At 39.7% G+C, this 27,666-nt stretch overlaps 1 protein-coding gene across 1 annotated transcript in view; it reads right to left on the bottom strand.

The window, feature by feature from the left end:
• Window positions 1–27,666, bottom strand: part of SGK1 (serum/glucocorticoid regulated kinase 1) — a 113,005-nt gene that overhangs the window by 29,479 nt on the left and 55,860 nt on the right. The window contains exon 3 of the mRNA XM_060616718.3: window positions 3,739–3,814. Within this exon, the coding sequence (XP_060472701.3) occupies window positions 3,739–3,814 (76 nt within the window). The remainder of the gene's footprint in view (window positions 1–3,738; window positions 3,815–27,666) is intronic.

A 27,666-nucleotide genomic window follows, 5' to 3' on the forward strand; every position in this document is an offset into this window, starting at 1 on the left:
ATAATATTATATATGGCATATATTATTAATATTAATATTAATATTAATATTATATAATGGCATACTATTGAGCCATAAAAAGAATGAAATCTTGCTATTTGCAATGACATGGGTGGAACTAGAAAGTATAATGCTAAGCGAAAGAATTCAGTCAGAAGAAGACAAAAGCCATATGATTTCACTCATATACGGAATTTAAGAAATAAAACAGATGAGCAAAGGAAAGAGAGGAAGAGAGAGACATACCAATAAACAGACATTACCTATAGGGGAGCAAACTGATGGTTACTAGAGAGGAGGCGGGTAGAGGTTTGGGTGACATAGGTGATGGCGATTACAAAGTGCACTTGTCGTGATGAGCACTAGATGATGTATGGAAGTGTTGAATCACTATATTGTATACCTGAAACTAATATAATACTGTATGTTAACTATACCAAAATTAAAATGAAAACAATAATAAACAAAGATGGAGATATCACAATCTCACATATCAAGATATACTATAAAGCTGTAACATTCCAAACAGTATAGTGTACTAGCACAAAAACAGACATACAGATCAATAGAGCAGAACCCAGAAATAAACCCACAATCATATGGCCAATGAATCTACAACAAAGGAGGCAAGAACATACAATAGGGGAAAGACAATCTCTTCAATAAATGGTGCTGGGAAAACTGGACAGCTACATACGAAAGAAGGAAACTAGACTGTTATGCACACTATACAAAACATAAAGTGAATTGAAGACCTAAATGTGAGACTTGAAACCATAAAACTCCTTAAAGAGAACATTGGCAGTAATCTCTTGGATGTCAGCCTTAACAACATTTTCTAGCTAGATGAATCCTGAGGCAAGGGAAACAAAAGCAAAAATAAACTATTGGGACTACACCAGGATAAAAAGCTTTTGCACAGCATAGGAAACCATCAACAAAACAAAAAAAAACCAGCCTACTAGTTGGGAGAAGATATCTACAAATGATATACATATATATTGGTTAATGCCCAAATACAGAGAACTTATACAACTCAACACCAAAATAGTAATAATAATAATAATAATCTGATTAAAAAATGGGCAGAGGACCTGAACAGCCATTTTTCCAAAGAAGACATACAGATGGCTGACAGACACTTGAAAAGATGCTCAACATTACGAATCATCATGGGAAAATGAAAATCAAAACCACAATCATCTTACACCTGTCAGAGTGGTTAAAATCAAAAACACAAGAAATAACAAGTGTCGGTGAGGATGTCAAGGGAATTCTCATGCACTGTTGGTGGGAATGTAGATTGGTGCAGCCAATGTGGGAAATAGTATGGGGGTTCCTCAAACAATTAAAAATAAAAATACCATTTGATCTAGTAATTTCACTACTGAGTATTTACCCAAAGAAAATAAAAACACTAATTTGAAACGATATCTGCACCCTTATGTTTATTGCAGCATTATTTACAATAACCAACATATGGAAGCGATCTAAGGGTCCATTCATAGATGAATGGATAGAAAAGATGTGGTCTATACATTCTTTTTTATGGCTTAATAATGTTCTATGATATATCTATATGTAGATATAGATATAAACATTCTGAATAACAACAACCACAACAACAAAGATTGCCAGATTGGATTTAGAAGGAAAACCCAACTAGAAGAGACGCACTTTAACTGTAAGACACAGATAAGTTGAAAGCAAATGGATAGAAAAGATACACCATGTGAAGGGTAGACATGAGAAGGCTGGCTTGGCTATATTAATGTCAGAAAAAAACAGACTTCAGACAAAGCCTTTTACCAGAGATAAAGTGGGACAGGATCAATTCATCAGGAAATCGTAACCATTGTAAGAATCTATGTGCTTAATATTAGAGCTTTGAAATATATGAAACAAAAATCGACTGAAGTGAAAGAAGCCAATGATAATTCTACCACCATAGATAGAGATTTTAATACCCCTATCAGGAATGGACTGAATGATGAGCCCAGCCCCTCTCCTTTGCCCCCAAATCACTAGACATAGACCCTAGTGTAGGAATTGGTTACTGGGGAAGCTCCTCATTAGAGAAGCTGCTGCAGAAGGGATGTGGTGTCTTTGTAACCCCATTGATGACACAAAAATAATAAAGTAAAAGTTTTTTAAATGAACGGATCTGAAGTATTTCTATTACTATTTCTTTGCATGTTCTGCATCAGTTTTTGTCGCAACATAATTTTCCCAGCCCCCCAAAGTGCCCGAACGCTATTTTCTAGACCTGTCCTGGACAGATTCCCTCCCCATTCCAGTCTCTACATAGTTTTAAGAACATTGATTTTTTGATTGTGATGTTTCATTCTACGTAGCTTCCTCACGCCGTATGTGCTGCAGGTCTGAGTAGGGGTATTAGCCAGAGGCTGCCTTGTTTATTTTAAGGTGGGACTATACTGGCACCAAGATGATGGCATAAATAGGCCAATTCATTTTCATGTTTTTCATCTCTGTTCAAAAGGTGGAAAACAAGACAGAACAATTTTTTTTTTTTTTTCACTGACGATATTGATAGGAAGTTTAGACCATGAGCCTGGTCTTTGGAAAAAAGGCATCAGAGAGTTTTATACTCCCGTCCTGCTTCTGCTAATAGGCATAGTTCCTCACTCCCTTTTATAAAGAAAAGATGAAAGCGGGGGTTTAACCCACGTTGTTTCTCACAAGACAGTTTCTTCTTCTGAGGAAGCGTGTTATAGAATCGGGCCAGCAGGCTCTCAGACCTACTCCCAGCCCTGGTATTTTCTGGCGGTGAGCTTTGGATACGTCGGCTAACCTCTTTCAAGATCTGATTTTATCTCTCATCCAGGGACAGTGAGGATAGGCCACCCCTCCTATTTCACAGGGCTGCCGCACACACGATATTAGATTTTTGTGAACGCACTTCCTTCATAAAGCCGTGAGGCCTAATGCAAATATTAGGTATCATCTCTACTACTCTCCTCCTGCTCTCTATTTAATTAGATCCTATTTAATTAGAAAAGGTGAAAGCTCTAGTAACACTCTCCTAAGTATTTTAGCTCCTTTGGCTTAACTTTCTTCTGTTATTTCTAGTGGGTCTTTGCCTCATGCAATTAGGCCTCGTGTCTCCACGGTGAATAAGAATAAGGAAAAAAAAAGTGTCTTCTATTTCCTGTAAGAACGGCCCATACTCTTTGAGGGTAATTTTAAATTACACAACCTGAAGCATATTCTCTGATCTCAGAAAGTGGCATGCCTCTGATTCTGAGTAGATTTAGACCCCTGGATTGATAGGATAAGTCATGCCCGCCCTCCATTAAGTAGTCTCAAGTGTGGCTCCCCATGGGTTTTTTAACCCTCTTCTTCCTCTGGAAGAGAAACTTGGGCCAGTGTACTTGCCCACCTTATCCTTCACCTCTGTCCTCCACTCCAGGAAAGAGACTCATTCCTAAATTGCCCCCAACACTTGAAGGTATTTCACGCTCCATAAAGCAACACCTGAGCATATAGGTGCTTTAGACACTAACCAAGAAGATAAATTAAAGGGACTTGTAACACATACATACATGTAAAATTGATCGTGAAGTATAGTCAAGTGTTAGACTAGGTATAAACAAATAAATAAATAAGCAAACAAACAAGCAAAACACAATTTCCCCCCAAACCTTGCCTTTGGGTAGGGCTTTACTACAGAATGCTTCCTGTACATCGCGGGGCCTGAGTGTATTTTGCCAATAATACCTGAATCATCATTAGTCCAGAAGGCTCTTGGGTCAGGCTTGGTCAGGATGCTGGCATGATTACATGGCTCTTTCGCCTTGAAAACATAAGGAGAGAAGAAGTGATGTGAAAATGGATTCACCGTTTTCGCTGTTTCAGACCTACAATTCTATAGGCAGGATTCCAAGGCTGAAGCTAGCACATATGGAACATCCATTCAGTGCTGGGCACACGGGGCTTGTGGGTGATCCTTGACCTGATGTCGATTCGCTGTCAGGGCTCATGGCCGGGTAAGCACATGGGGGCTGGCGCTAAGCTTCCACTCGCTCCTTTACCCCGTGCTTTTTTTGCTGTGTGTAAACTATACAGCCGTATGCAGAGGCCCTGTATGATTGGCAGTATATCAATGTGAGGACACTTCACACATTAAAAGTGTTTTTTCGGACTTCTCCATAATAGAAATGCTACTTTTAGTGTATACGCTTGGGGAAATACGTAATAAGGAAGAGCTATTTTTAAATTCAGTAGCACTTTAAAATGAACTCTTCTGAAACTAATATTGCACTATCTGTTAACTAACTAGAATTTAAATAAAAACTTGAAACAAAAAAATAAAAAGAATTCTTATTTTTGTAATCATAACAGAATCTATTTTTTTCAATAGGAGCACACACACATATGCTATATATATATGTATATATATATATATATATATATGTATATATATATATGCTATATACATAATGCATTCAACCTCACAGTTCTGCCTAGTGCATATGTAAATAATAGATTCTCCACAATAATTTCCAGGGAACAGCAATGACCCTTTGGTTTTTTACACAACTTTACGCTAATGCGGTGTGTGGCTTGCAAATATATTTTCAGTCAAAGAAATATAAATCTTAGTGTTAAAAAGGACATTCCATTTATAGGTGTTTTGTATCTATAGTTTGATTACCGTGAAAACTCTCTATGACTATTTAATGGATAAATTCCTTCCACTGCAGCAATACTCAAAAGACTCAAGAATGTCAGTAAGTAGTTAGTTTAGTTCTGCCGATGTTTTCTTTCCGTAGCAGGTCTTTACCTATAAAAGAAGCAGCGTGTCAGTTTATAGTCTGGCACGAGCTCCTCCTCTTGTTGTGAACCACTATCAAAGAATGTGTGGAAATCAGGATCTCCCTCATGTTCACTGCAGCGTTATTCCCAACAGCCAGGAGACAGGAACAGCCTCAATGCCTATGGACAGATGAATGGATGAAGAAACCCACCACCTGCAACAGTATGGATAAGCCTTGAGGACCTTATGCTAAGGGAAATAAGCCAAACGTAGAGAGACAAGTCCTTCATGGTATTACGTATAAGCGGTATCTAAAGTAGTCAAATACGTAAAATCTGAGAGGAGAATGGCAGTTGTCAGGAGCTGGGGAAGTAGGAAGTGGAAGAAGTGGGTATAAAGTTTCAGTTACACAAGACGATTAACTTCTAGAGATCTGCTGAACAACGTTGTGCCTATAGTTAATGTTACTGTGATGTACCTTGAAAAGTCTGTTAATAGGGAGGATTTCATGGTAATTGTTCTTACCACACAAACAAAACCCTATGGGGAGGTCATCATCCTCCATCTGTTCATATACCAGAGACATAACCTATTTGATAAATAAAAATGGAAGTAGTCAACGTTTCATTAATGGAACTTTCTGGTAGTCTAATCTGTTTTTAATTGATAGGAAGTATGAGTTTAGAAGCAAAATTGTGGTGAAAAAAGAATCGTTAAAATGTAATCCCAAGCGGGGGGAAGAACAGTGAATGGACCAGCACCATTCCGTGGACGACGTTTTGAGCAGCCATGCAAAAATCCCTCAGACTTCAAAAAGTGGCCTTCTGTATAAATTCCTTCAAAGGAATAACATATTCCACTAAAATACAGCTCTAATTGTTAGAAAGTTAGAAAGTTCTTTACAAGTTGAATTGAAATCTGGATCCTTGAAATTTTGCCCAGTGGTTCTAGTTCACTCTTGAGTTACGTAGAACATATCTGCTCTCCTTCAGAAACAATACCTCAGATATTTGACAGTGGCTATTCTGTCTCACCTTAGGCTTCCGTTTCCAAGTTGGCAAGGCTCCTTCCTTTCTCTGTTCCTCATGAAATGAGGTCTCCTTACTGAGGTAAACGTTTCAAGCACACGCAAAAGTAAACAGTATAATAACCATTTATGTACCTATCAGCCGGCTGTTACCAATTTTCGACTTTTTACCATTTTACTAATCTTAGTTCATCTAGTCCCCTCTTCTTCAGGCGGGAATGTTGTGAAGCAAACACCATACATTGTGACATTTCGTCTATAGTTTCTTTAGAATGTTTTCAACTGACGACATGTTTCTTTTTTGTATAACCACGTGTCATTAGTGGAACTAACAATTTCAACAATTAGGTATATTAAGCTTAATGAAGGCTGGTGAAGCTTACTTATTTAATAAGTGACAGCATAAACATCTTGAAAAACACAAAGAGCACTTGCACGGTTTTACATACAGAGCGATTTGGAATTGATGATTTAAAAAGAGATCCTTAAAATTGTGAGTTCTGCAAAGTCAGGGGAATTTGGTCTCATTGATTTTAAATCCTTATAGACATTTTGAGGAGAGGCTATCTTAAAAAAATAGTTTTCTAATAGGAGTAGTGCTCTCTTTCAACTTATCTCTAATGTGTCCCTGGAGGCAAAGGAGGGAAAATCTTCTTGACCTGATAGAATCGAAAGTATTGGAGTTGAAGGTGAAGGAAAGAGGATTACTTCTGGAAGGTCATTGCTGAATGCTTATTCCCTAGACTTTTGAGATCTAGAAGTACTTTCATAAGTTACTATAACCTGAGAACATTAGACAGATAAGGGCATTTGAACAAGGATAGAAGTAGTTCAATATCAGAAGGTAGGTTATATCAGAATATCCCATTTAGGGAGATGTCAGATGTTCAGAAATTTTGAGCAAGCTCTGGGGAACGAACCTGGGAATAAATCATTAGAGATTCCACTGACATGAATAATGAGCCAAATCTTACTTTTACAAAATGCCTTCAATTAATGATAAGCTGTAATATTTGTAGGATTGCTAGAAAGGGAACAGCTATGGCCACCTTTCTTCAGTCCATCTTATCCTGATTTAAAGAACATTGGTCCACAATAAAGAAATATGCATGCATATATAAACAATTTAAAAATTACCTGTCGTGGTGACACAGGAAAAATAAATCAGAACATATGGATTCGTCCCTGATTTACTTTTGATTTATTTATATTTTGTGTATGAGTTACGCATCCTGCTAAAGTCATTAGTTCTTCCTAAAATACAATAGGAACTGTCACAATGCGTGTTTCTTATTAACCAGCGTCGTTGATTCTCTCCCATCTCAGGTTACATGATGTTCAAAAGTAAGCAAGGACACTTCAGATCGAGGGAAATAAGATTTTACTTCTCAAACTGCGTTAGTGACCTTTAGAAAATGTCCTCTGGAAGTTATCATAGGGTGTAAAGCCATCCTGCAAATATTAAGTTTAAATTCAGTTCTGTGTATCCAGGGGAAGAAAAGTCTTCCTTGATTGTTTTCTCTTGGATGGGTTTATTATATCCAACACATATTGATTAAGCTTTTGTTTAAGTCCAAGATGCTACCCTGGTTGTTATAAGGACCCAACAAAAACTCATTGATTACTAGGACCCTGTATTCTGATTTGGGAGCAGGACACAGACACCCAAAAAGATGTCTATGGAATCTGATATTGAGGACCTCTAAATCCAAGGTGAAGAATGTCATATAGCTATTACATTTTGTCCATAGTTTAAAAAGGAAGCAACGGTGTGGGCAAAGTTGTTGAGCAAGGTTTAAAGGAAGAGGGAGGACTTGAACAGGTTTTGAAAATACTGGCAGCATTTGGATTGGTGGACAGGCCATAGAAAGGCATCCAAGGTGGGAGGGGCAATACAAACAAAGATGTGGGAGCCAAACTGAATAAGGCAGGGTTGGGCCACTGTTGGTGAAACAATTTCACTGGAATACAAGGCTCACAGGAGAAATGGTTGGGAATTAGGAAGAAACCAGGTTTCAAACCAGGCTTTGAATGTCAATGAATCCTTCACTCTGAGAGAATTCAAGAGCCTTGGCTGTTTGTATGAAAGACCAGAGTCACAAAGGACCAAAACTGAGGGGATTAGGAAGCTGCTGTACCACCAGAGAAATGTGGATGAGAGCATGTTGAGCAAGGGCACCTCGGTCATGGAACGGGAGGGATGGTTGTGAAGGGCAGCCGGAATGATTTTCTAAGATTTGGTGAATGTCTGAAAATGAGGGAAGATGAGGGCGTCCAAAATATTTCAGAGCTTTGGAGCTCAGTGACCGGGAAGGATGGTCAAATGTGGTCACGACGGTCCACGGTCTCTGGCAGCTAAAGAAATCACTCTCCACTGTGCTTAAGCTACCATGGCAGGCTCGGGGAGCATACGTGGGCCCTAGCTTGTGTGCTGCACCTGCAGTCCTTCTGGAAGCACCTGCTGCATCTCTGACCTACCCAGACCGTGTCATCTTTGGGTGCTTCTGGGTGAGACTTCACTTACACACGTGTGGGCAGGTGGGTTTCTCTGGCCTCTACCTCTGGATGAACGCTTCATCTTGCACATGGCAGGATGAGAACCCATCTGTACGACTTCACTACAACAAACATCCCACGACCTGTCTGTCTGGAATCACCAACCTCCACCCTCGTGAAGATGACAGTGTCTGCAAGGACAGCAGGAGTCTCGTCCAGAGATTGGTCAAAGAATCTCACCAGGGATCACAAGTCTTCCAGTTCTGGGTGAACCAATGATTTATCCTCATTCAGTTGTTTGACATTAATGACATCCATGTGACATGGAACAAAGGGACTATTCTTGGCCCCTGAAGAGACTGTGATTCCAAGCAAGTAGACAAATGTTCTTCTTTTGGAGGCTTTCTTTCACTTGCCTTCTTTTTGGCTTTTTATATTTTTCAGTTTGGCCTTTGTGACTGTGAATTGCTTAGGACGATTTGCTGTCAACCCCATTTTGCTTATGCATGTCTCCTGCCTGGCCCAGCAAGCGTCTCAGTGGCAACCTCTGGTCCACATACATTCAGGACGTCCAGGCTAAGCCTCTATTAAATCAGATGTTAGTAGAGTTGAAAGAATCAGAGATTTGAGGAGCTGGAAGAGATCTTTTGTCACCTGCCTCCTTGCTTCACAGATGAGGAAACTGAGGACTGGAGTAGCTTAAGTGAGTGACTAATCTAGGGCTAGAGTCCAAAGCTCGACATTTCAAGATGTCTGTTGAGCACTGATATTGGTTTCTTAAAACTTAGATTTGCCCTCAGGTTTAAAGTTAATTCAACTGTACGTTGCATTGAATGAGTATTTGTGGATAACATATTGAATGGTAGGCACAATGCTAAGTGGAATAGATGGGAACCAGATGGATGCATCCCCGCCCCCATAGAACTCGTTTTCTAATGCTGGCAGTTGAGACGAGCACTGTGGAGGCAATATATTGGGTGACATGAGTAGGGGGGTGAGGCAATATGTGGTCATTTTAGAAGCTTATGGGAGCCCGTCTTCTTATGGATTTTTCAGTAATAGCATCAGAGTCAACGATCACACATCTTCAGTTGTAAGTTAAAACACAAAACAAAGTAGACACACAGAGTTGGTTTGACTGGAATTCGGGTCAAACCTTTATGTATTCTATACCAAATTAAATTCTTTTTTTTTAATGTTTATTTATTTTTTGAGAGAGAGGCAGAGAGAGAGGGAGACCGAGAATCCCAAGCAGTCTCCATGCTCAGTGCCAAGCCTGAAAGGGCTTGATCCCATGACTGTGAGATCATGACCTGAGCCGAAATCAAGTTTCAGATGCTTAACTGAAGGAGTCACCTGTGCACCCCTTAAATTCTTAAGTAGAAATTATTTGGGGGTATGGTGTTTGTAGATTGTGCCTGGTTCAGAAAAGGCAATCACTGCGTGTTCATTGACAACACCATTGATTGGGTAGGACTCAAAAGATGGTAAAGGGGCCAAAGTTAGTTAATGTATCACAGAATAATAGTATTTTGTGGGTAGAATGGATTTCACAGATGACTTAGTTCAGCCCCCTTATTTAACGGATGGGAAAACAAATTCTGAAAGAGGTAAAGTGACTTACAGAAGGTCACACAGATAGTCAGAAGTTATTTATGTTGTTTACGATACCTCCCCTGTGGTTAAGAGAAGATTCCTTGCATTTATGTTAGATCAAAGTTGGTAGAAATAATTAGAGAAAGCTGTTTAGGGCATGGGCTTTGGACTTAGATAGACCTGTAAAACATACAGCAACCCCAGTCTTGGCTATATGTATGACCCTGGGAATGTTACATAATCTCTCTTAGCCTTAGTCTCCTTGTTGGAAAAACTGGCCAAGTTATTGTTAGCTTAGGCTTAGCTTCCTGTAGGGCTCAATAATTGATAGGAGTCATTACCCATAGTCATACAACCAAAATGTTAATAGAATCATAACATATTGGAGGTTAGAAGAAATGGAATGTTTTGATAGAAAAAGTTTGCTCTGTTAATGAAATTATGCCAATAGTCCCAGAAAAAAAGGGGAAAAAAGACTTCTTTCTAGGCATCGTGCTTGCTGAGCTCTCAGACTAGAACTTTTCTTTGCTTAGGTATCCGCATAACTCTTCTCTCCGCCAGGTATCTGCTCAAACGTCATCCCTCTCAGTGAAGCCCTTTCTGTTTAAAATGGAAAAGCCTTTCTTCCTTCTTTTTATTTCACCATGGCACTTAATACCTCCTTATATATGATTGTCTTATTCATTTTGTATGGTATTTTATAAATTTCTTGAGTCCACAGGGGGACTTGGTGCACAGTAGACATTCAGTAAACATGTGCTTTAAATGATTGAATTATTAATCTCTAAACCGTTAAATATGAAGTCTGTAAGTCCCCCTCAGTTGAAGCTATTAGAAATGAAAGGAGATGGTAATTATGGCAAAATATTGTGGTTTAACACATGTCTTCATTTCTTCTAGGGTTTTAACCCTCCTGAGGTTTTGGTGTTGGAGTACTGAAGTGATTTACAGTGGGGTTAACTCAGTAGTTAATGCTTCCAGAAATGTGTAGCATTGAAAGAAACTATTCCCCACCTAACAGTAAGGCTGGCACCTGGTCTGATGTTTATCTCCTGACATTCCATTCAAACCATTTATTTTTCTTTGCATAAAGGTGTAGAAAATTGTTTAAGCTTTACTGCGCTACCACCAAATATATTCACTGGAAAAAAGTTATTAATGATTGGCCACTTCCATTGTTCAGACCATTATGTCTGACTATAACACAATAGGTGGCTGAGAAAATCTAATCTTCAACACTGTACATAGATTCGGTCTCAGTTCAATAGACCATTTGGATTTGTCCACAACTAGTCCATGTCTAGTCCACAACTAGATTTTTCTTTCTCCCATTTAAGACGTGTTGTTTTCCAGTGGTTCTCAGTCAAGGCTACACATTACAATGAGAAACTTAAAAAATAAATACCAGTGCCAGGACCCCATGCAAGGGGAAAGGGGACTTGGGTATGCCCAGGAATCTCTGTCATGCTTAAACCAACCTCTGCCAAACAGAAGTAACGTGAATTCAGTTGTATTTATCCACTGGGTGCAGGGAAGAAACTAAGTATGGTGATTTCAGGGTCATAGTACATAAGGATAACATAAGGAATGATGTCCAGCCTAAGTTAAATGATGAAAAAACACTTATTCCTGGCATCATAAAAATGAAAGAGAGAGAGAGAGAGAGAGAGAGAGAGAGACAGAGACAGAAATGTTTTGAATAATCTCTCAGTGCAAACGACAATATATTTCTTAGTATTTTTCTCTTTGAGCTTACCTCCAAAAGGGAATTTGGCGAAGGGGGGAAAATCCAAATCTGGATCTGGGTTTTATATGAGGTTCTAGGAAAAATATTCCTACTGCTTTCCTATACAGAAGCTACGTCAGATTCAAGGCCAATGTGATTATAATTTGCTCTTTGCTATAATTCTTAATGTTTTATTTTCTTTTAATAAAAAAGTCTGATATTCAATCTTCCAATAACATTTTAGCCAGGGTCTAAATTGTCAAATGCAATTGCCAACAAAGGCGTGGTTTCTTTTTCCCTCTGTGAATGGAACTAGATACCTCCATTTAACTACCTGCTGTTTTTCTCGTGCAGTGGGCTAACTACACAGTATTTAATAGTCTACAGGTCTGAAAATATTTCTTATATGCCTTGGCTTTCACAGAGTGCTTCTGCAAAACCAGTTAATAATCTGGCCATCCCAAGAGTCCAGAATGTTGAGTTAATTTTTTACAGAGGTTCCCAGATGTGCTGGGAGACTCACTTATAGGAGAGCCAGGGAACATTTTTTTTTTTTTTTAAGATTTCATTTGACCTTTCTTGTATCTGATATGAAACACATGTTAAAAACAATACCTGACAATTATGAAATGCATGTTTTGCGTAAGCAAAAACACTGTGAATACGTCTCTTACAAAGTTTTGAAAGGCAGAGATGGAAGGTTTTTGCTGCAAAACTGTATTAGCATTTAGCCAAGTTAATCATACATCTCGACGATGATTCTTTATCCCACATGTCCTTGGTATTCAGTGGGTAGGTCATTAAGCCCATGGAGAAATAAGTGGGAAAATGTCCAAGGGATGAAAAACGTCTATATAGCATGTGGAGAAGTGGATAGTTTTACCAGGTACTGAATTTCAGCTTTAAGAGGTGCAGGTTCTGATCCCAGCCAGAACACTTGAGAGGACTAACTTCTGGGAAGGAAGCAGAATAACAACGTGAGCCTGTGAACGTTCCAACGAGATCCTGCGTTAGCTGTTTCTTCTTGCAGGTATTTTCCACATGCAGCTGACTTTTGTTTTTTCTTTCGGTCTCCGTTTTCTTTTCAGTGGGCTCTAGAAAATCCTTTTGAATTGAGTCTCTCTTTTATCATTCTGTATAGAGAGCATATAATACTTAACGGAACATAATTGTGGATCCGGAGTTCGGTCAAGGATCAAACAGACATTGCAGATGTTTAAAGGCATACAGGACTGTTACTGAGGAACGGATGAAGCTACCTTTAGCCGTCTTAAAAAATGGAAGCAAATGCCACCGCAATCTGGCATTGCAGTTCCTCCTCGACCTAGAGTAGCGAACATTTAAAGTCGCGCTGTGTTCAGCAACTAATTACTAATCATATTTCTATGGAGTCTTTACGGGCCAGGCATATTTATTATCTCATTATTCAGTTAATCCTCTGAACACCCTCTAGGCACTCTTACTGTCCCTTTTTGGAAGGAGAGGAAATATAGACAAGTTAACCTTTCAGACCTTATTCAGGCAGGTGACCCTGGCAAAATGGCGGAGGAGGTAACTCCAAGCTCCCCTCCTGGACAGAAACCTCAAAAAGCAAGCAGGAACTGTCAGAATCAAATGCGTGAAAACTCTGGAAAACAGTCAGAGGTTTATAGCAACCAAATGAAGGTTGAATTTTCAAAAAGGGGGGCAACTTAAAAATGGTAGGAAAGCTCTGCGATGTGATTGCTTGCCTCACCCCAACGTCCTCCAGCCCACTGGCAGTCCTCAAGAGTCAACCCCCTCCCCCGCCCTCCCCACCTGCTCCCTCGTTCCCGTCCTGACCTTGGGCTGCATGTCTCTTTAAACCTGTCCAGGAGCTACCCCAGGCTTGCTGCAAGGGACTCATCCCTCAGCCAGGCCAGAAACGTGTGTGCTGGAAAACTTCAGAAGGTGAAAAACAAGTATGGCCTTCTAGGGCAGGAGAAGAAATGAAAAGCATACTGTTATAGTGCTTCACCTTAACTCACTTTGTGCTCCCAACATCCGTCTGAGGAAGGGATTATTATCGTTGTGCCCATTTTACAGATGCCGAGATAAGGTAACTTGGAAAAGGTAAATGCAGCTAGCAAGCCCAGGCTTTTAATCACAACATCATAATGCCTCTCAGGACTTAAAAGTCAAATGACTTAGATTGCAAACACTACATGAGTTATTAATAAGATCTTATTTGGAAATGTTAATTGGAATTTAGTCTTTTTAATTTTAGGGCTTATTCCTGCTTCCTTGGTCTGTTTGAAAAAGAAGAAAGAACGGAATTCATTCTATTTTTAAAAAAGTATTTATTTATTTTTGGGAGACTGCAAGCAGGGGAGGGGCAGAGAGAGGGGGACAGAGGATCTGAAGCGGGCTCTGTGCTGACAGCTTCACAGACTGAGCCACCCAAGTGCTCCTGGAATTCATTATTATTATTTTTTTAATGTTTGTTTATTTTTGAGAGAGAGAGAGAGACAGAGACAGAGACAGAGACAGAGCACAAGCAGGGGAGGGGCAGAGAGAGAGGGAGACATAGAATCTGAAGCAGGCTCCAGGCTCTGAGCCATCATCACAGATCCCAACGTGGGGGGCTTGAACCCATAAACCATGAGATCATGACCTGACCCAAAGTCGGACACTCAACCGACTGAGCCACTCAGGCGTGTCTGGAATTCGTTCTTGTTACCATCACTGTTCACTTTCTTTCCAGACGGTATAAAATATATTACTGTTTTAAGTATTTGTTGTGGGAAAATAAAGATAAAAGGATACTTTTTCACAAAACAATGATTAGAAATTACTTAGGGGAAAAAAAATCTCCATTTCAAGGTAATAGACATAAAAAAGAGGGGAGGGAATAGAAAAGGTACAGAAACATATGCTTCCTGAATAAAGCAAAGCCTTTCTACTGCTTATGATTTATAATTTAGACATTCCTAGGCTGTAAGCACTGTAGAAAAAGGGGCTGTGTTCACTAAATTTCAGTGCCTTAGCATAACAGCATACTAGCACCCACAATAGGAGTTACATAGCCAAGTAACTTGTTACATGAATGAATGATAAACTGTGGTTTTACATGTGTGTGTATATATCTTACTGCTCAATTCTGCTCAAAACCAGAAGTGTGTCCTACATAAGCATAGATAGGTCACTGCTTATGTCACCTTATTTTCAATGTATCCCAAGGTCCCCCAGGGGGGTTCCAAGTGATGTTTACAAAGCGAATGAAAGTTCACGTCTTGTACCTGCTGTGGCTGGTTGCTACAAATCACTGGGGCTGCAGAAGAGAGATACCGAGGGTGGGGCGGCAATGGTTAGATTTATGGCAAGGCTTTGTCTCATGCACACTATGCTTATTAATGCCTCGACTTGGTCCCTACACCTCCCTTACTCTTCACCGAGTATTTTAAGCTAACAAGAGTAAGCCTGAAGCACCCAAGTGCATAAAGGAAAATGAATCTGAGCAGCCTATTACTTAAACATCTGCTAAATCATTCCGTGCTGTTTACCCTGTAACCATACAAAAGTGCCAGTTCCATTTATACTGGTCACATATGCTTAGTTTCTTAAAGGAAATGGAAGAAATATCTTTTCAGAGCTTTCATGGGAGTAATTGTCTTTAAACTAAATTGATTTTTGAAGGGAAAGAAAGATCTGTCCCCAGTGCCCCAGGAGCCACCACCAACAGTTTCTTGTGGGTTCTTCCAGGAAATTTCCATGCATTCATACCCAAATGTGTGTCTGCAATGATTTCTTTGTGTGTGTGTGTGTGTGTGTGTGTGTGTGTGTGTACCTGCACCTACATCTCTGGGCTTTGTGTCCGTGGTGAATAGTGAGAATGAGGCTTCAGGGTCAGGACTGGGGATGTCAATTAAAAAGGAAAGGAGGGGCGCCTGGGTGGCTCAGTCGGTTGAGCTTCTGACTTCCGCTCAGGTCATGATCTCACGGTTCGTGAGTTCAAGCCCCGCGTTGGGCTCTGTGCTGACAGCTCAGAGCCTGGAGCCTGCTTTGGATTCTGTCCCTTGCTCTCTCTCTGCCCCTTCCCTGTACATTCTCTCTCTCTCTCTCTCTCAAAAATAAATAAACATTAACAAAATTTTTTTTGAAGGAAAGGAAAAGGCTTGCTTAGAATCTTTGTAATTTCTTTCCTGCACTCAGCACTCCTATTATCAACACCTTGTTCCCCAATTCAAACCACTAAAAAGTCTATGTACAGAAGGGCATTTAGTTCAGGGCTTTAAGAGTTTGATACGATAATTAACAGGACTTGACCTTGCAGTAAGGCTGCTGAGTAAGGCTGGAGGACGACAGACCAGAACACAACAGTTTATATAACTCTCCTCGAAATGAGTTAGACTTTAGCCCTTGATGCTATGGAAGATTTGCCCCCAAGGTTACTGAAGCAGGTTATAACCGAAGACAGTATACTGATTTATCGCCCCACTCCTTAAAGTAATCCAAGCTGCTCATTAAAAACCTAAGTGGAAAATGACTTACCAATGTATTTTAAATAATACGTGTTTCCCTTTTCCCCACATAAAAGGATAGGATTATCGATGGTATTTGATGAGAATGTTTATGTTTTAAAAGAAAATAACATTTCTAATAATGAATAGAACTAATTTTTTAAACAACAATATTCAGTGCTGTCAGTGTTTCATAAGATTAGTATTATTCTCAGAGATTTCTCCTTGTATTTTATTTAAAAAATATTTTAGTGTCTATTTTTTATTTATTTTATTTTATTTTATTTTTTTTTAAATTTTTTCAACGTTTTTTATTTATTTTTGGGACAGAGAGACAGAGCATGAACGGGGGAGGGGCAGAGAGAGAGGGAGACACAGAATCGGAAACAGGCTCCAGGCTCCGAGCCATCAGCCCAGAGCCTGACGCGGGGCTCAAACTCACGGACCGCGAGATCGTGACCTGGCTGAAGTCGGACGCTTAACCGACTGCGCCACCCAGGCGCCCCTATTTTTTAGAGAGAGAGAGAAAGAGCATGAGCAGGGGAGGGGCAGAGAGAGAGGGAGGTACAAAATCTGAAGCAGGCTCCAGGCTCTGAGCTGTCAGCACAGAGGTCGATGCGGGGCTCAAACTCACAGACCGGTGAGATCATGATCTGAGCTGAAATCAGACACTTAACCAACTGAGCCACCCAGGTGCCCCTCCTAGTATTTTAATTTTTAAATGTCTTCTGAAAGCTATTATATCTTAATAGTTGTAATGTGTTCAGTACTTTTATTTTCTCATGTTAGGTCATTTATCCTAAATAACTAATTCATAAATTTGTGTGCACAAAACCTTCTTAACGTTATTCATAATCACAACGCACTGGAAGCAACCTAAAATTTAATAAAAAAAATGATTAAAGAACAGCACAGTCAATGTGCACACGGTGCCTTTTAAGTGTTTCCAATAGTCTGGAGAAATGTTACTCATGTTATGTTAAATAAAAGAAATCACAATATAAAATTGTGTTTCAGTTGTGTATAGAAGGATAGACAAGTCAATGCATGGAGTAATGTTTATTGTTTTCCTGTAGTGGCCTTATGGATGCTGCTCGTTTGTTTCTGCCTCCTGAAATTTTAATAATATTTTAATATTATCTTCGTAATGTGAAAACTATCTAGCATTGATTGATATCTATAAATCTACCTACCTACGTGTCTATCTATCTATCTATCTAACATATCTTGGAAATGGAAAGAAACGATTGGAAAGGCCCTAATATAAAGTATTACTATATAAATATATATATGACATGCATTTTGCATATATATGCAATATATATGATGTGCATTTTGAGGCTATAGTCTCATGCATCTTTCAGCATAGAATGATTGATAATCTTGAATGCGTGTGTACTCTACCTGGAGTCTTCAATTCTAGTTTAGTGTACTTGAGTTTCTTCAGACTTGTGCAGAGGTAATACTCTCTAATATTAATCTATGACAGGTTCATTTTGTGTCATTGAGAAACAGGGAACGGGGAGTGTCAAGGTTCCCGCATGAAGATTTCCTTTAAGTCCTCTGGGCCTCAGTCATTATTTCCATTGCCTACTTTCCCCATGGACCTGGTTTTTCTCCCAAGGTAAATGAAATACACATGCCCGGGCAGTACTTTGTTAAACTCCCCAAAGACCGATACTGAATATGCCAGACAAGGTTACCGTTTCTGGAGGCCTAAATCTTTAGACATAATGATCAAATTGTGTATCAATCAATATTGTAATCATTTTCAGGCTGCTTTCCACCCCGCTAACCCCCTCCAAGAAAAAAAGAAAAAGAAAACAATAAACTTGGGATTCAAATATAATTCATGCAGAAATAGCCCAAAATATTCCTAAAGGCTCTAAATTTGTTCATAATCACATGGATGCCAAACTAAATTGGCATAGTTATTGTACTGGTATTATGCAGCTAATTTTGATTCTTTTTTTTTTTTTTTTTTTGGCTAGAACTTACTGGAAAAACAGAATTAGAAAATTCATCCAAGATTAAGTAGAGGAAAATATTTGAAAAAAATATTAACTAGAAATACAATAAAACTTTTTTTTTTAAGTTATGGTTATAATTTCTATAAATGTATCTTGGAGAAATCTTACTTCTGTATCAGTGTTGCATTAAAATGTCTACTCTATATAGACTTTCTATATAATGTGTACTCTACAAAATGTCTACCAAGTCAGTTGCATTAAAAACAAATCCAAATCTAGGCCAAAAAAATGTTTTTAATAATAACATGCTGAAAAGGACCAATATAAAAATGAATAAATGTAGACTGAGTATTACGTGAAGGAGTTTTTCGGTAATCCCAACTTAGTTTGTTCTGAACTCCTGGAGTGCATGTTTAATGACTGGAGAACTTGGAAATTATTTAGAAGACAACTACAGTGATAGCAAAATGATGCAAGTGTTGCAAATTAAGACCAATGAGGAGAGGTAAATGAGTTGTTACTCATTTTCTTAAAGAAAAACCAGATGCCAACAGAATATATTCCTTGAGTGTAGTGGAGGGCTTTTTATTCGGAAATGGTTGGCCATCTGCATTGAGTACGAAACAAGGAAAACAGGCTAGATTTGAAGCATGAAGGCTTTGGTTAGACAGAGTAAAAATATTCAGTTGTCAAAATGACACACAGGTGGATGTTGTGCAATCTTTTTTAGAGCTATGAAAAATATTCTTTGGGCGCCTTTGCCTAAAGGTGAAGGATACACTCGTGTCCCTTCTAGGCCTATGGTTCAGGTCCCTGGAAAGAATCTTCTTAAAGTCCCGAAGTTAATGTAAACTCTGAAACAAAATGAGCTGACCATTGTAAACAAAAGAAGGAGAAGCAAGTAAGATCAAGATGAAAACATAACTCCAAACTCTTTGCAGAAAAAAAAGACAATAAAGGCATTACTTCAAAATGATAAAGTTCCTTATAACAAATGTAGAGAAGTCTTAGAAGTGGAAAAAAAAAGTAGATATTTTAAATAAAGAACAAGATCAAGTGTCTCACCTAAACTGTGATCTAGGTATTTCTGACAAATTCATTTTTCCAAACACCACATTAGGAAACATAACTTCGAAACGTGGAGAGTTTAGGTCAGCGTCAACCTGACGGCCATATGCTCAGTGGTTAGCACAGAGCTGCATGGGCGTGAGGGTCCTCAGTCAGTATTACCCAATTATTCCATGAGTGTCTGACTTTTCTGGACGGATTTTAATCTTTGGCAAAAGGGTTGTAGCACCGCCAGGTTTGTTTCCAAAATAGATTGTGAGTCAGTTAGAAAAGAGGGATTCCAGGAACTAGAATTTTAGAGTAAAAAAGTTTAAAAATTTTACATATGACTCAGTTCTAACACATTTCGCATACTATTAGGTACTTTCTCTTCCCATAATTGCTTCTACGCTTCATGCCCAGAGTTTGTTGTTTTCATCAGTAGCCTTAGAGAAGTGATTTTAAAAAATCCTTAAGAGATCATTATTTGGGGGGAGCTTGCTGGTGACTCAAATGTGATCAGAAATAGCTTTATTCTCCGTGCATTATGTTCAAGGTTTTTGAGATGATTATACTAATTTCAGGATAGGATGGTTTACTGCCTGTTTAGTTACAACTCTCCCCTTCTCAAAAGTCAGGAGGCTATTAACTCCACAGGTAGAAGGTATTCGTGCTATTTCTGGTTTCTCTACACATCCCAACATCATTTTCATTGGTCTTATATTAATAAAATAAATTCAACTTCACTTACATATATACATATACATATACATATATATATATATATATATATATACATATATATATATATATATACATATATATATATATATACACACACACATATACATTTTAGGAAGGTGTTTTCCTACTGTTTTGTTTTCTACTAGCTCTTTGTTTTTTTCTATCCTATTACATAGTCTGACTCCACTGAAATAGCTTGCCACCAAAATATTCTCTTCTCTCGAGTAAAGATCTACTGAAGGGAGTTAGTAAGCCATGGGCTTGCAGTCTCAGAGGATTTCAATTAGAATAAACTTGCCATTGAGAAAAAATAGACTGTAAATAATTCACATAACACAAAATTCTGCACCATTAAAAATGTGAATAGAAATCTTACTTCCCGGTATGACGGTGCCCTCGGTTTATGTGACGTAATAATTCTTTTTTTAGAGTATAATTGTTCTGGAGTCTAGAATTTTTTCAAAAAGATTATATGTATCTCTGGGAAAGGATTGCCTTCCAGCTGGAAAGATAATCGTTCTTCCATTCTCCCACCTTCTGCATAGAAAAGTAAATAACTTACTTCCTGCCGAAGCACACCTGGATTATTTCTCATGAGAGCAAGAAAATGGGGTGATTTATGAATTAAGAAAGTGGCCATAAGGTCTTAGAGAATCACTGACTTTAGATGCAGGGAGGACCCTGGGAATCTGGATTATTAATTCCTTCCTAAATGACACGAATTAGATATGGAAACTGCTTTGGGGAAGCCTGTTAACATCAGGGGTGAGGTAAGTTCCCTTTCAGCATTAATTACACTAACTGCAAAATAAAGAAAGGCATTCTGGTGACTCCTTCCCACATGGCAGAAATCCAGAACGGATCTGAAACTAAAGAAGTAGGAACCCAAGTCAAATGAATTGCCATGCAAGTTTGTTTGTTTGTTTTTTAATTGAGACTAAAGAATATTCATTTTATCCCATGATTCCCCAAATCAGTCAATTTTTCTTTCTCAATTCCCTCAAACTTTCATGCATCAAAGGATGGTCCTGAGATTCTGACATGGAAATAATTAGTGCTTTTAATTAGCACAGCTGGGAAATAAGGCAGACCGGCCTTAATAAGGGTCTCCAATCTGGAGCACATTAAAGTAAAACCGCTCCCCCCCCCCCCCCCCATATCAAAGTACGTTCTACTGATGAATAGACGAAATGAATTATTTTGCAAAACGGAAAGAGAATAATTGGATTCAGAACAAATTCAATGCATTAAGAAAGTAGACGCCTTGGAACTCTGGGGGAGACGCCTTGGAACTGTGGGACCTAGGAATTAGATTGTCTCAGATGTTCACCAACGTGGTTCTAGGACACACTATGCGCACGGCATGGTATTTAATTGCTAAAAGCCTAAGTATCTGTACTGCATAATGCCTATTTGGAGGGTCAAAATCCAAAATGAAAGTTATCAAATATATCAGAAGCATGCCAGCCAGCATTTCTGAATTCAGTGTTAACAGCTGAATACATACTTGGCAGGAAGAAAAGGGCAGTCGCATCACCCCAGATCGACAGTAGCCAGCAACATCTGGAATCCTAATGATCCCAGAAGATTTGGGGCCTTTGGGGGACAGCCATCTGGTGCAAAGTAAATCTGAACGAAGCGTCCCACCCAACAGAAAGAGCTTCATTGTGCTGCTGTGAAAAGCAGTCGGCCCTACTTCCCTTTGACAACACGTAAGTTTCTCAGTTAGTGAACGATCCAGAGGAATATATGTGCACAGGGTATTTACGAACAGTTTTGGATCTAAAACCATGACAACCCGGCAGATAAGACCATAGTCAAGGATATAGTCAATGAAAGAAATCTCTGTTTGAAAAGGAACAGGCAAATTCTGTTATCTTTATCTGATCTTTTAGCAATTTCTGATGACAATGCCAGTTTATGGGTTCCCCCAGGCCCTCAGCTCTTTATCTGTAAAATGAAGGGGTTGGCCTGTATGAATTTTGTGGCCCCTTCCAATCCTCACATCACATCGGCTTGTGATTTTATAGAATACGTGCTGGGCACGCAGAGAAAGGACTACTGAAGAACATGAAATGACAGCAAACATTTGACGCTGGCTCTAGGAGAGAGAGAGAGAGCATGTTGCTTGATGACAGCCGAAGTTGGGAAGAAGCTGCACCCAAAGATGACCTCCTAAACGATTCCAAATGCGCTTAATAATCCTGCCAGCAAATTAAGCCAGTGTCACCCTTGCTGTAAGCTACCTACACACTATGCACAGCTCGTTGGGTCCACCCTGCATTAAGCACACTAAGCATACAATGTATGGCTTCAGCAGAGACTGATGATGCCCGCGTGACAAGAAGCTGCCTTGCAAGGCAATGCCTGGAGGGCATCACGTAGGAAAAGGGCATGGCAGAGTCTGCGAGAGAGGAGATGGTTGTGGAGGTGAAATAATGCATGTGGAGTGGTAAGGTGCTCAGTGTTCGGTAGATATTCACAAATGACATGCTGGTTATCACTGGTGCCATCATTGTTGTTAGCGCGAGCTGAATCGTGAGTGTGAATGTTGGATTTGCCCAGAGGGAATGTTCGTGAAGGAGTAGAGAGGAAAATTCTTACATCAGGCACCAAAGTGGTTATAGACGAGCCAGAAGCGTCTTGGAGGTCAGTAGATGATGGCAACGAAGGGCCTGGCTGAGGAGAGCCGGTGAAGTTCTTGAAGGGTAAGTTAGAGCGGGCCCGCCAAGCTCTTGGCCTCCAGACAGAGGAGGCTGGAGGAGCCATTAATGCTTGAGGGCATCAGAGAAGATGTGTCACCGTTAGTACAAAGCCAAAGTTCAAGTAAGGCAGCATTTTCCGGAAGATGTTTCTTTAAAAAAGGTGTTGGATCCAATGTATGTGGGGAAGGTCAGGCTCTTCCCTCGGGGGGCGGGGGGGTGGTTCACAGAGCACATTGCCCAAATGAAGTCTCTGAGACGTCTAACCTGGCCTTTTCGAAATGCACTTGGCCAACAAACTCTGCTTAATATGTGGTACGTATTCCGATCTGACAGAATAAGACAAGAAGGCAGAGAGAGATTTTGAGGAAAACTTTAGTGATTTAATGGAGTTTGCCGACGGATGTCCGAGAGGAGGCTGTGGAAAGGAGAAGCCAGGGGGGTCATGGTGTTGCTGCGTGAGAAAAAGGACAGAGCAGAGGAGGTCCTGAGTGAGAGGAAGTGATGGCACAGCGCTGGTAGTCAGGAACCCCAGAGTTTGAGCAGGAGGACCCTTTGGGGAACGTGGCGGCATGGACTGTTGGTGCCGAAATGAGATTTTGAAATAAGGAACGTGCGTGAGGAAAACAGGTGGTCTGGGCCGACAGTGGAGCTGTTTGGACCATCTGAAATTTATCCAACCCCGCTTTATAAGACTTCAAACATTTGCAGGTTTTTATATATTCACAACAGTAATCTGTCCTCAACTGTGAACTGGAATGCAGTGGCAGTCTGAATAGATATTTCAACTCGTGATGAAAAACCTCAGCAAGAGCCTCATGTCTTCCAAATAAAAAACACTTAAAAGCATTGTCACCAATACATTTCCCGATTTAGCTTCTGCCTTCTGATGCAGGAAACATAGAATCAATTCTAATGAATTCCTATGAGAATAGTAAAGAATATACGCCCTCTGTAATATACTAAGGATTAAGTTTCACTTCGAAATTGCCTGAATGGAGGCATATTAACAGTAAATTATAAAAACTATAACTGGGGCAATTCATTACCTACCAAGTTATAGCCTTGCTATTTTCATGGTAATTTACAGTTTTAAAGTACAGTCCTTGAAGAAATTCAATCGCTAGTAATTTTCTAATCTATACTATTCATTAACCTTGCATGAAGGAATTGTACTGTCTGGGATATTCTCAGAAAGCTCAAGATGATGTCCATCAATATATAGATAACTTTCATTTCTGTTTTTCATACTCTATTCCATTTTTGTCTTTACAGGTGAGACACAGAATCCCAAAAGTTTTGCCCTAGAGAAGGGCACACTTGAAGATCTTTCTTCCATTTTCCGCACGAGGTTAGCTCAAGAGATTCAGAGACCGACGTTAACAACGGAGACCGGAAATAAGTGGACAAAATACCTTGACTAATGAAAAGCTCATTTGTCTATACGAGTTACACTGACACAAGTTCATTCAGTAATGTACTTGCTTTGTGATCTCTTCTTCCTCTTTTAACCGCCTTTTTGCTGAACAAAAATACATAGGACATAGGCTATGATTAGTGAGTATGGTATCCAATGGATACAGATTATAAGGTAAAGGGAAGGAGTAGATGGGCACATTACATGTGTTTCAGAACCATATAATTTCATGGTGTAGACCTGTTTGGGGGAGGAGGGAAGCAGCAAATGTCCATACATTCTCTCATTTAAACCTCACAGCAACCCTGTTGAGTATTTGTATCAGTATCCATTTACAGACGGGAACTCAAAGACACTGATGGTGTTGGAACAGGGCTTTGAACTGAGAACTCCAAAATGATGTTTGATGCATTTGTGAGCCAGTGATTTTTTTTTTTTTTTTTTTTTTTTTTTTTTTTAGTGTTGGGTAATATCAAGTAGCAAGCCCAGAGATGTGATGGGCTGACCAGCACATTTCAAAGCTTTGTTCTTACTGTTCCTTTTAAACCCCGGAGCTCGAACTAACCGCACCCCCCCCCCCCCCGCCCCATTCTCTATCTCCACCATCCCATCCCCCAGCACGGTCACCCATGACAGGACAAATTGTTAGCCACTTTGAGAATGTTTGTGCACTGCAGAGTTGAGGAAGGGGAAGGAAGCAGTGCATCCCAGAGCAGAGGGGAAAATCCCTCTTTTGATGAAACATCCTGTGTGGCCACTCCGAAGCTTGGATTTCCCCAAAGTGAGGTTACGCAGCATGCTGTTGCTTGTCACATGGCCTCAGCTCAAAGTCACATCTGCTGTGGCCTTTTGTAAAATTTACCTATATAGGGCCCACACAAAGCCACAAACACAGAACCCAAAATAGCGTTGACCTCTGAGATATTCAGCAGAAAGAAACAGCACCATTTTTATGAATTCAGTGCAGGAGATACACCACAAGGAGGAAATGAACCTTATTAGCTTAAACATGCACCTCCTTTCCCTACTGAAAGATTAATTTGGATGACTGCGGTTTAATATTGTTATTTGTGTTCAGTTACGAATGTAACTTGACAGATTGGGAAGGCAGGTGCTTGATTGATGCACACCGTGCCTGAGACCCATGAGTCAATGTCACTGATTTACAAGCTGTCCTTACCATGAAAACGAAAGCCAGAGCCAACTCTGTGTCATACAATTTATGCCATTCACTGAAATTATGGATAATTTCAGTCTGTGCATTTGTGAAATAGTCTATGCCATTTTTGCTTTAAATGTCTTTTGAACTTGGTATTTCTAACTTGTCTAAATAAATATTATCATCCATAATAACCATTACCAATCCATTAGGAGGCTTCATGAAAGTACATACAGCTTTTAGACTTAATCCATGCAATAAAGCCTTATGACTTCTGCCTCCATCTTTGATAAACAGTCGAGTTCTTACAGCTGTTATTATTTCACTTACAAAGAAAATTGGAACTTTTGCATCCTTCAGGGACTAAAGCTCACTTAAAAAAAAAACATTTCTTCAAATTCTGTTATTTTTTTCCCTCATGTGTATGGAAAGCTATGGGTCTGATGAGTGTCGCTGATTGCAGCATTGTGCTAAAGGCCAAGGCCCCTCGTTCCAGCCCACGGGAGCTCAGCTAGGTTAACCCTCCAAGTCTATTGAAAATTTGTTCTATTAGTCTAGGCCAGATTAGGTGAGAGAATATAAATAGATCAGCACAAATCCAGTCTTTGATGCCAGGAGATTGTAGCTCAGACCACACTCAACATTGATACAGGGGCGGCCAATAATGTCATCTCCCCGGAGACTGATGACACCGAAGCAGGAGCACCTTAGAGACACCTGTTCTCCTCCACCTTTTACAGCTGTTTGCTTACTCCTGTACAAGCCACCCTAACAGAGAGAACTCCCGGAAGCTGATCGTAGTAGGCTCTGCCTCTCCAAGACGATTTTGGATTTCTCACATCCAACACCAAATGGAGTAGATAGCCTGGGATTGTTCGTATCACACCCAGGTTATTTCTTCTCTCTCTGTATTCCCCGCTCCACCACAACTACCATCCTTGTGGAAGTTTCTCGTTCGACACACTAATTCTACCTTTTCTCTTTTGTCACTAAATAATGACCAACTAGCGAACCACAAAGGTTGCTCTTGAGTTCACACCCCCTTTTTAAGTCATTTTGCCCCCATATCAGTAACGAGAGCTCTTTGGTTAATATCACCCTTTCCCAAATCTGAAATCCTTGTTTCTCTTTGTAAAACAAGAACCCAGCTGATTGTATTAAATCTCAAGCACATTTGTCCTTAACAGGGTTAGAGCCATAAACCTTAATCCTAGGCCCTGAATCTCCAAAAGAATTTCTGGAATTTGACTCTCTCCTGTCCATTCTTTATGCCTATGATAACACTTTGTTGTGATTGAAACATTTAAATGGATCTTTGTTTCCCAAGGATAGTACAGAAATTATTTTAAACGCCTTTCGAAAAGCCTTAATGACCTGGACTCTTGTTTTCCAGTTCAGTTTTATTTTCCTTGTTTCAATTTTACTGTGTTACTTAAGTCCTCCAGGTTTTTGGTTATTGGTCCCATCTGCCTGGCTTCCTATCCCCATCCTTCCCTACCTCACTAATTTACTCATTCTTCACCTCTTAGTTGAGAGTAGTGTTCTGCTGGGAAGCCTTCATCGATCCCCACGTAGTCAGCTACGGGACCCTCTTATGAGCAATCTATACATTCCCCTCTGGTGTCATGTATCCCAATGAGTATAACTGCCTGGTTACTTGTCAGTATTTCCCCCCTCTCCTGAAAACACTGCACAGGATACTAACTGCCTGGTCTATAACAGAAACTCTCGACAAACGCTAGTTGAGAGAACAAGGCTATGTTGTAGGAGGGGATTTGGCATTCTGGTGTCCCCATCACCATTTTGCATAGGTGGTTGCTACCCGAAAGGTCTGCCATCATGCTGGTGTCAGACTGATGGTTTTCAGAAAATAACTCAGTGCTGCTGATACATGCAATTGTAAGCCAAAAAGAGAACTCAAGGGTCATTAACTTTCCTTTTCTTTGGTCCCACCAAATTAACGCATTTAGCATTTTCTGATCTACAAAGACTTATGACCCCTGCTCCCTATGACTTAACTAGGAAGCCACCCATCTGCTACTCATCCAGCCCAGCCAGGGTTGCATTTTCTCTCAAAGAGAACTGTAGGTGAATCTCCTGAAATGGTCATTTTATAATCACGTCAAAGGGAAAACAACCTACCAGCCTAAGAGGGGAGTGATTTGAGAACAAAATTACGTATTTATGGTTATCAAGGCTGATGGACACTGGAAAAGTAAATTAAAATTATAGATAGCAAGCTGTGGAGTTTGGCTTGACTTCAAAGGGAGTTTTAATATGTTCTTAGGCCAATGTCTGCTACTCAAGGTCGATAAGAAAAGTTTAATCTTCTTGTGGAATAGAGCTGAGTCACTTACATCATATCTGTGTACTTGGCTGGTTGTCATGATTCTCTCAAGAGATGATGTCACCCAAATTGAGCTTTGCTAGAGTCTTGTCTAGAAATAGATTGACTTATTTACTAGCTCACAAAGACAAGGGGTTCTAAAATCAGTGACAAGTGAAAATAAAATGACTTATTTATCCC

Source organism: Panthera onca, chromosome B2 (genome assembly GCF_046562875.1).
Source record: "Panthera onca isolate mPanOnc1 chromosome B2, mPanOnc1 haplotype 2, whole genome shotgun sequence".
Taxonomy (NCBI): Eukaryota; Metazoa; Chordata; class Mammalia; order Carnivora; family Felidae; genus Panthera; species Panthera onca.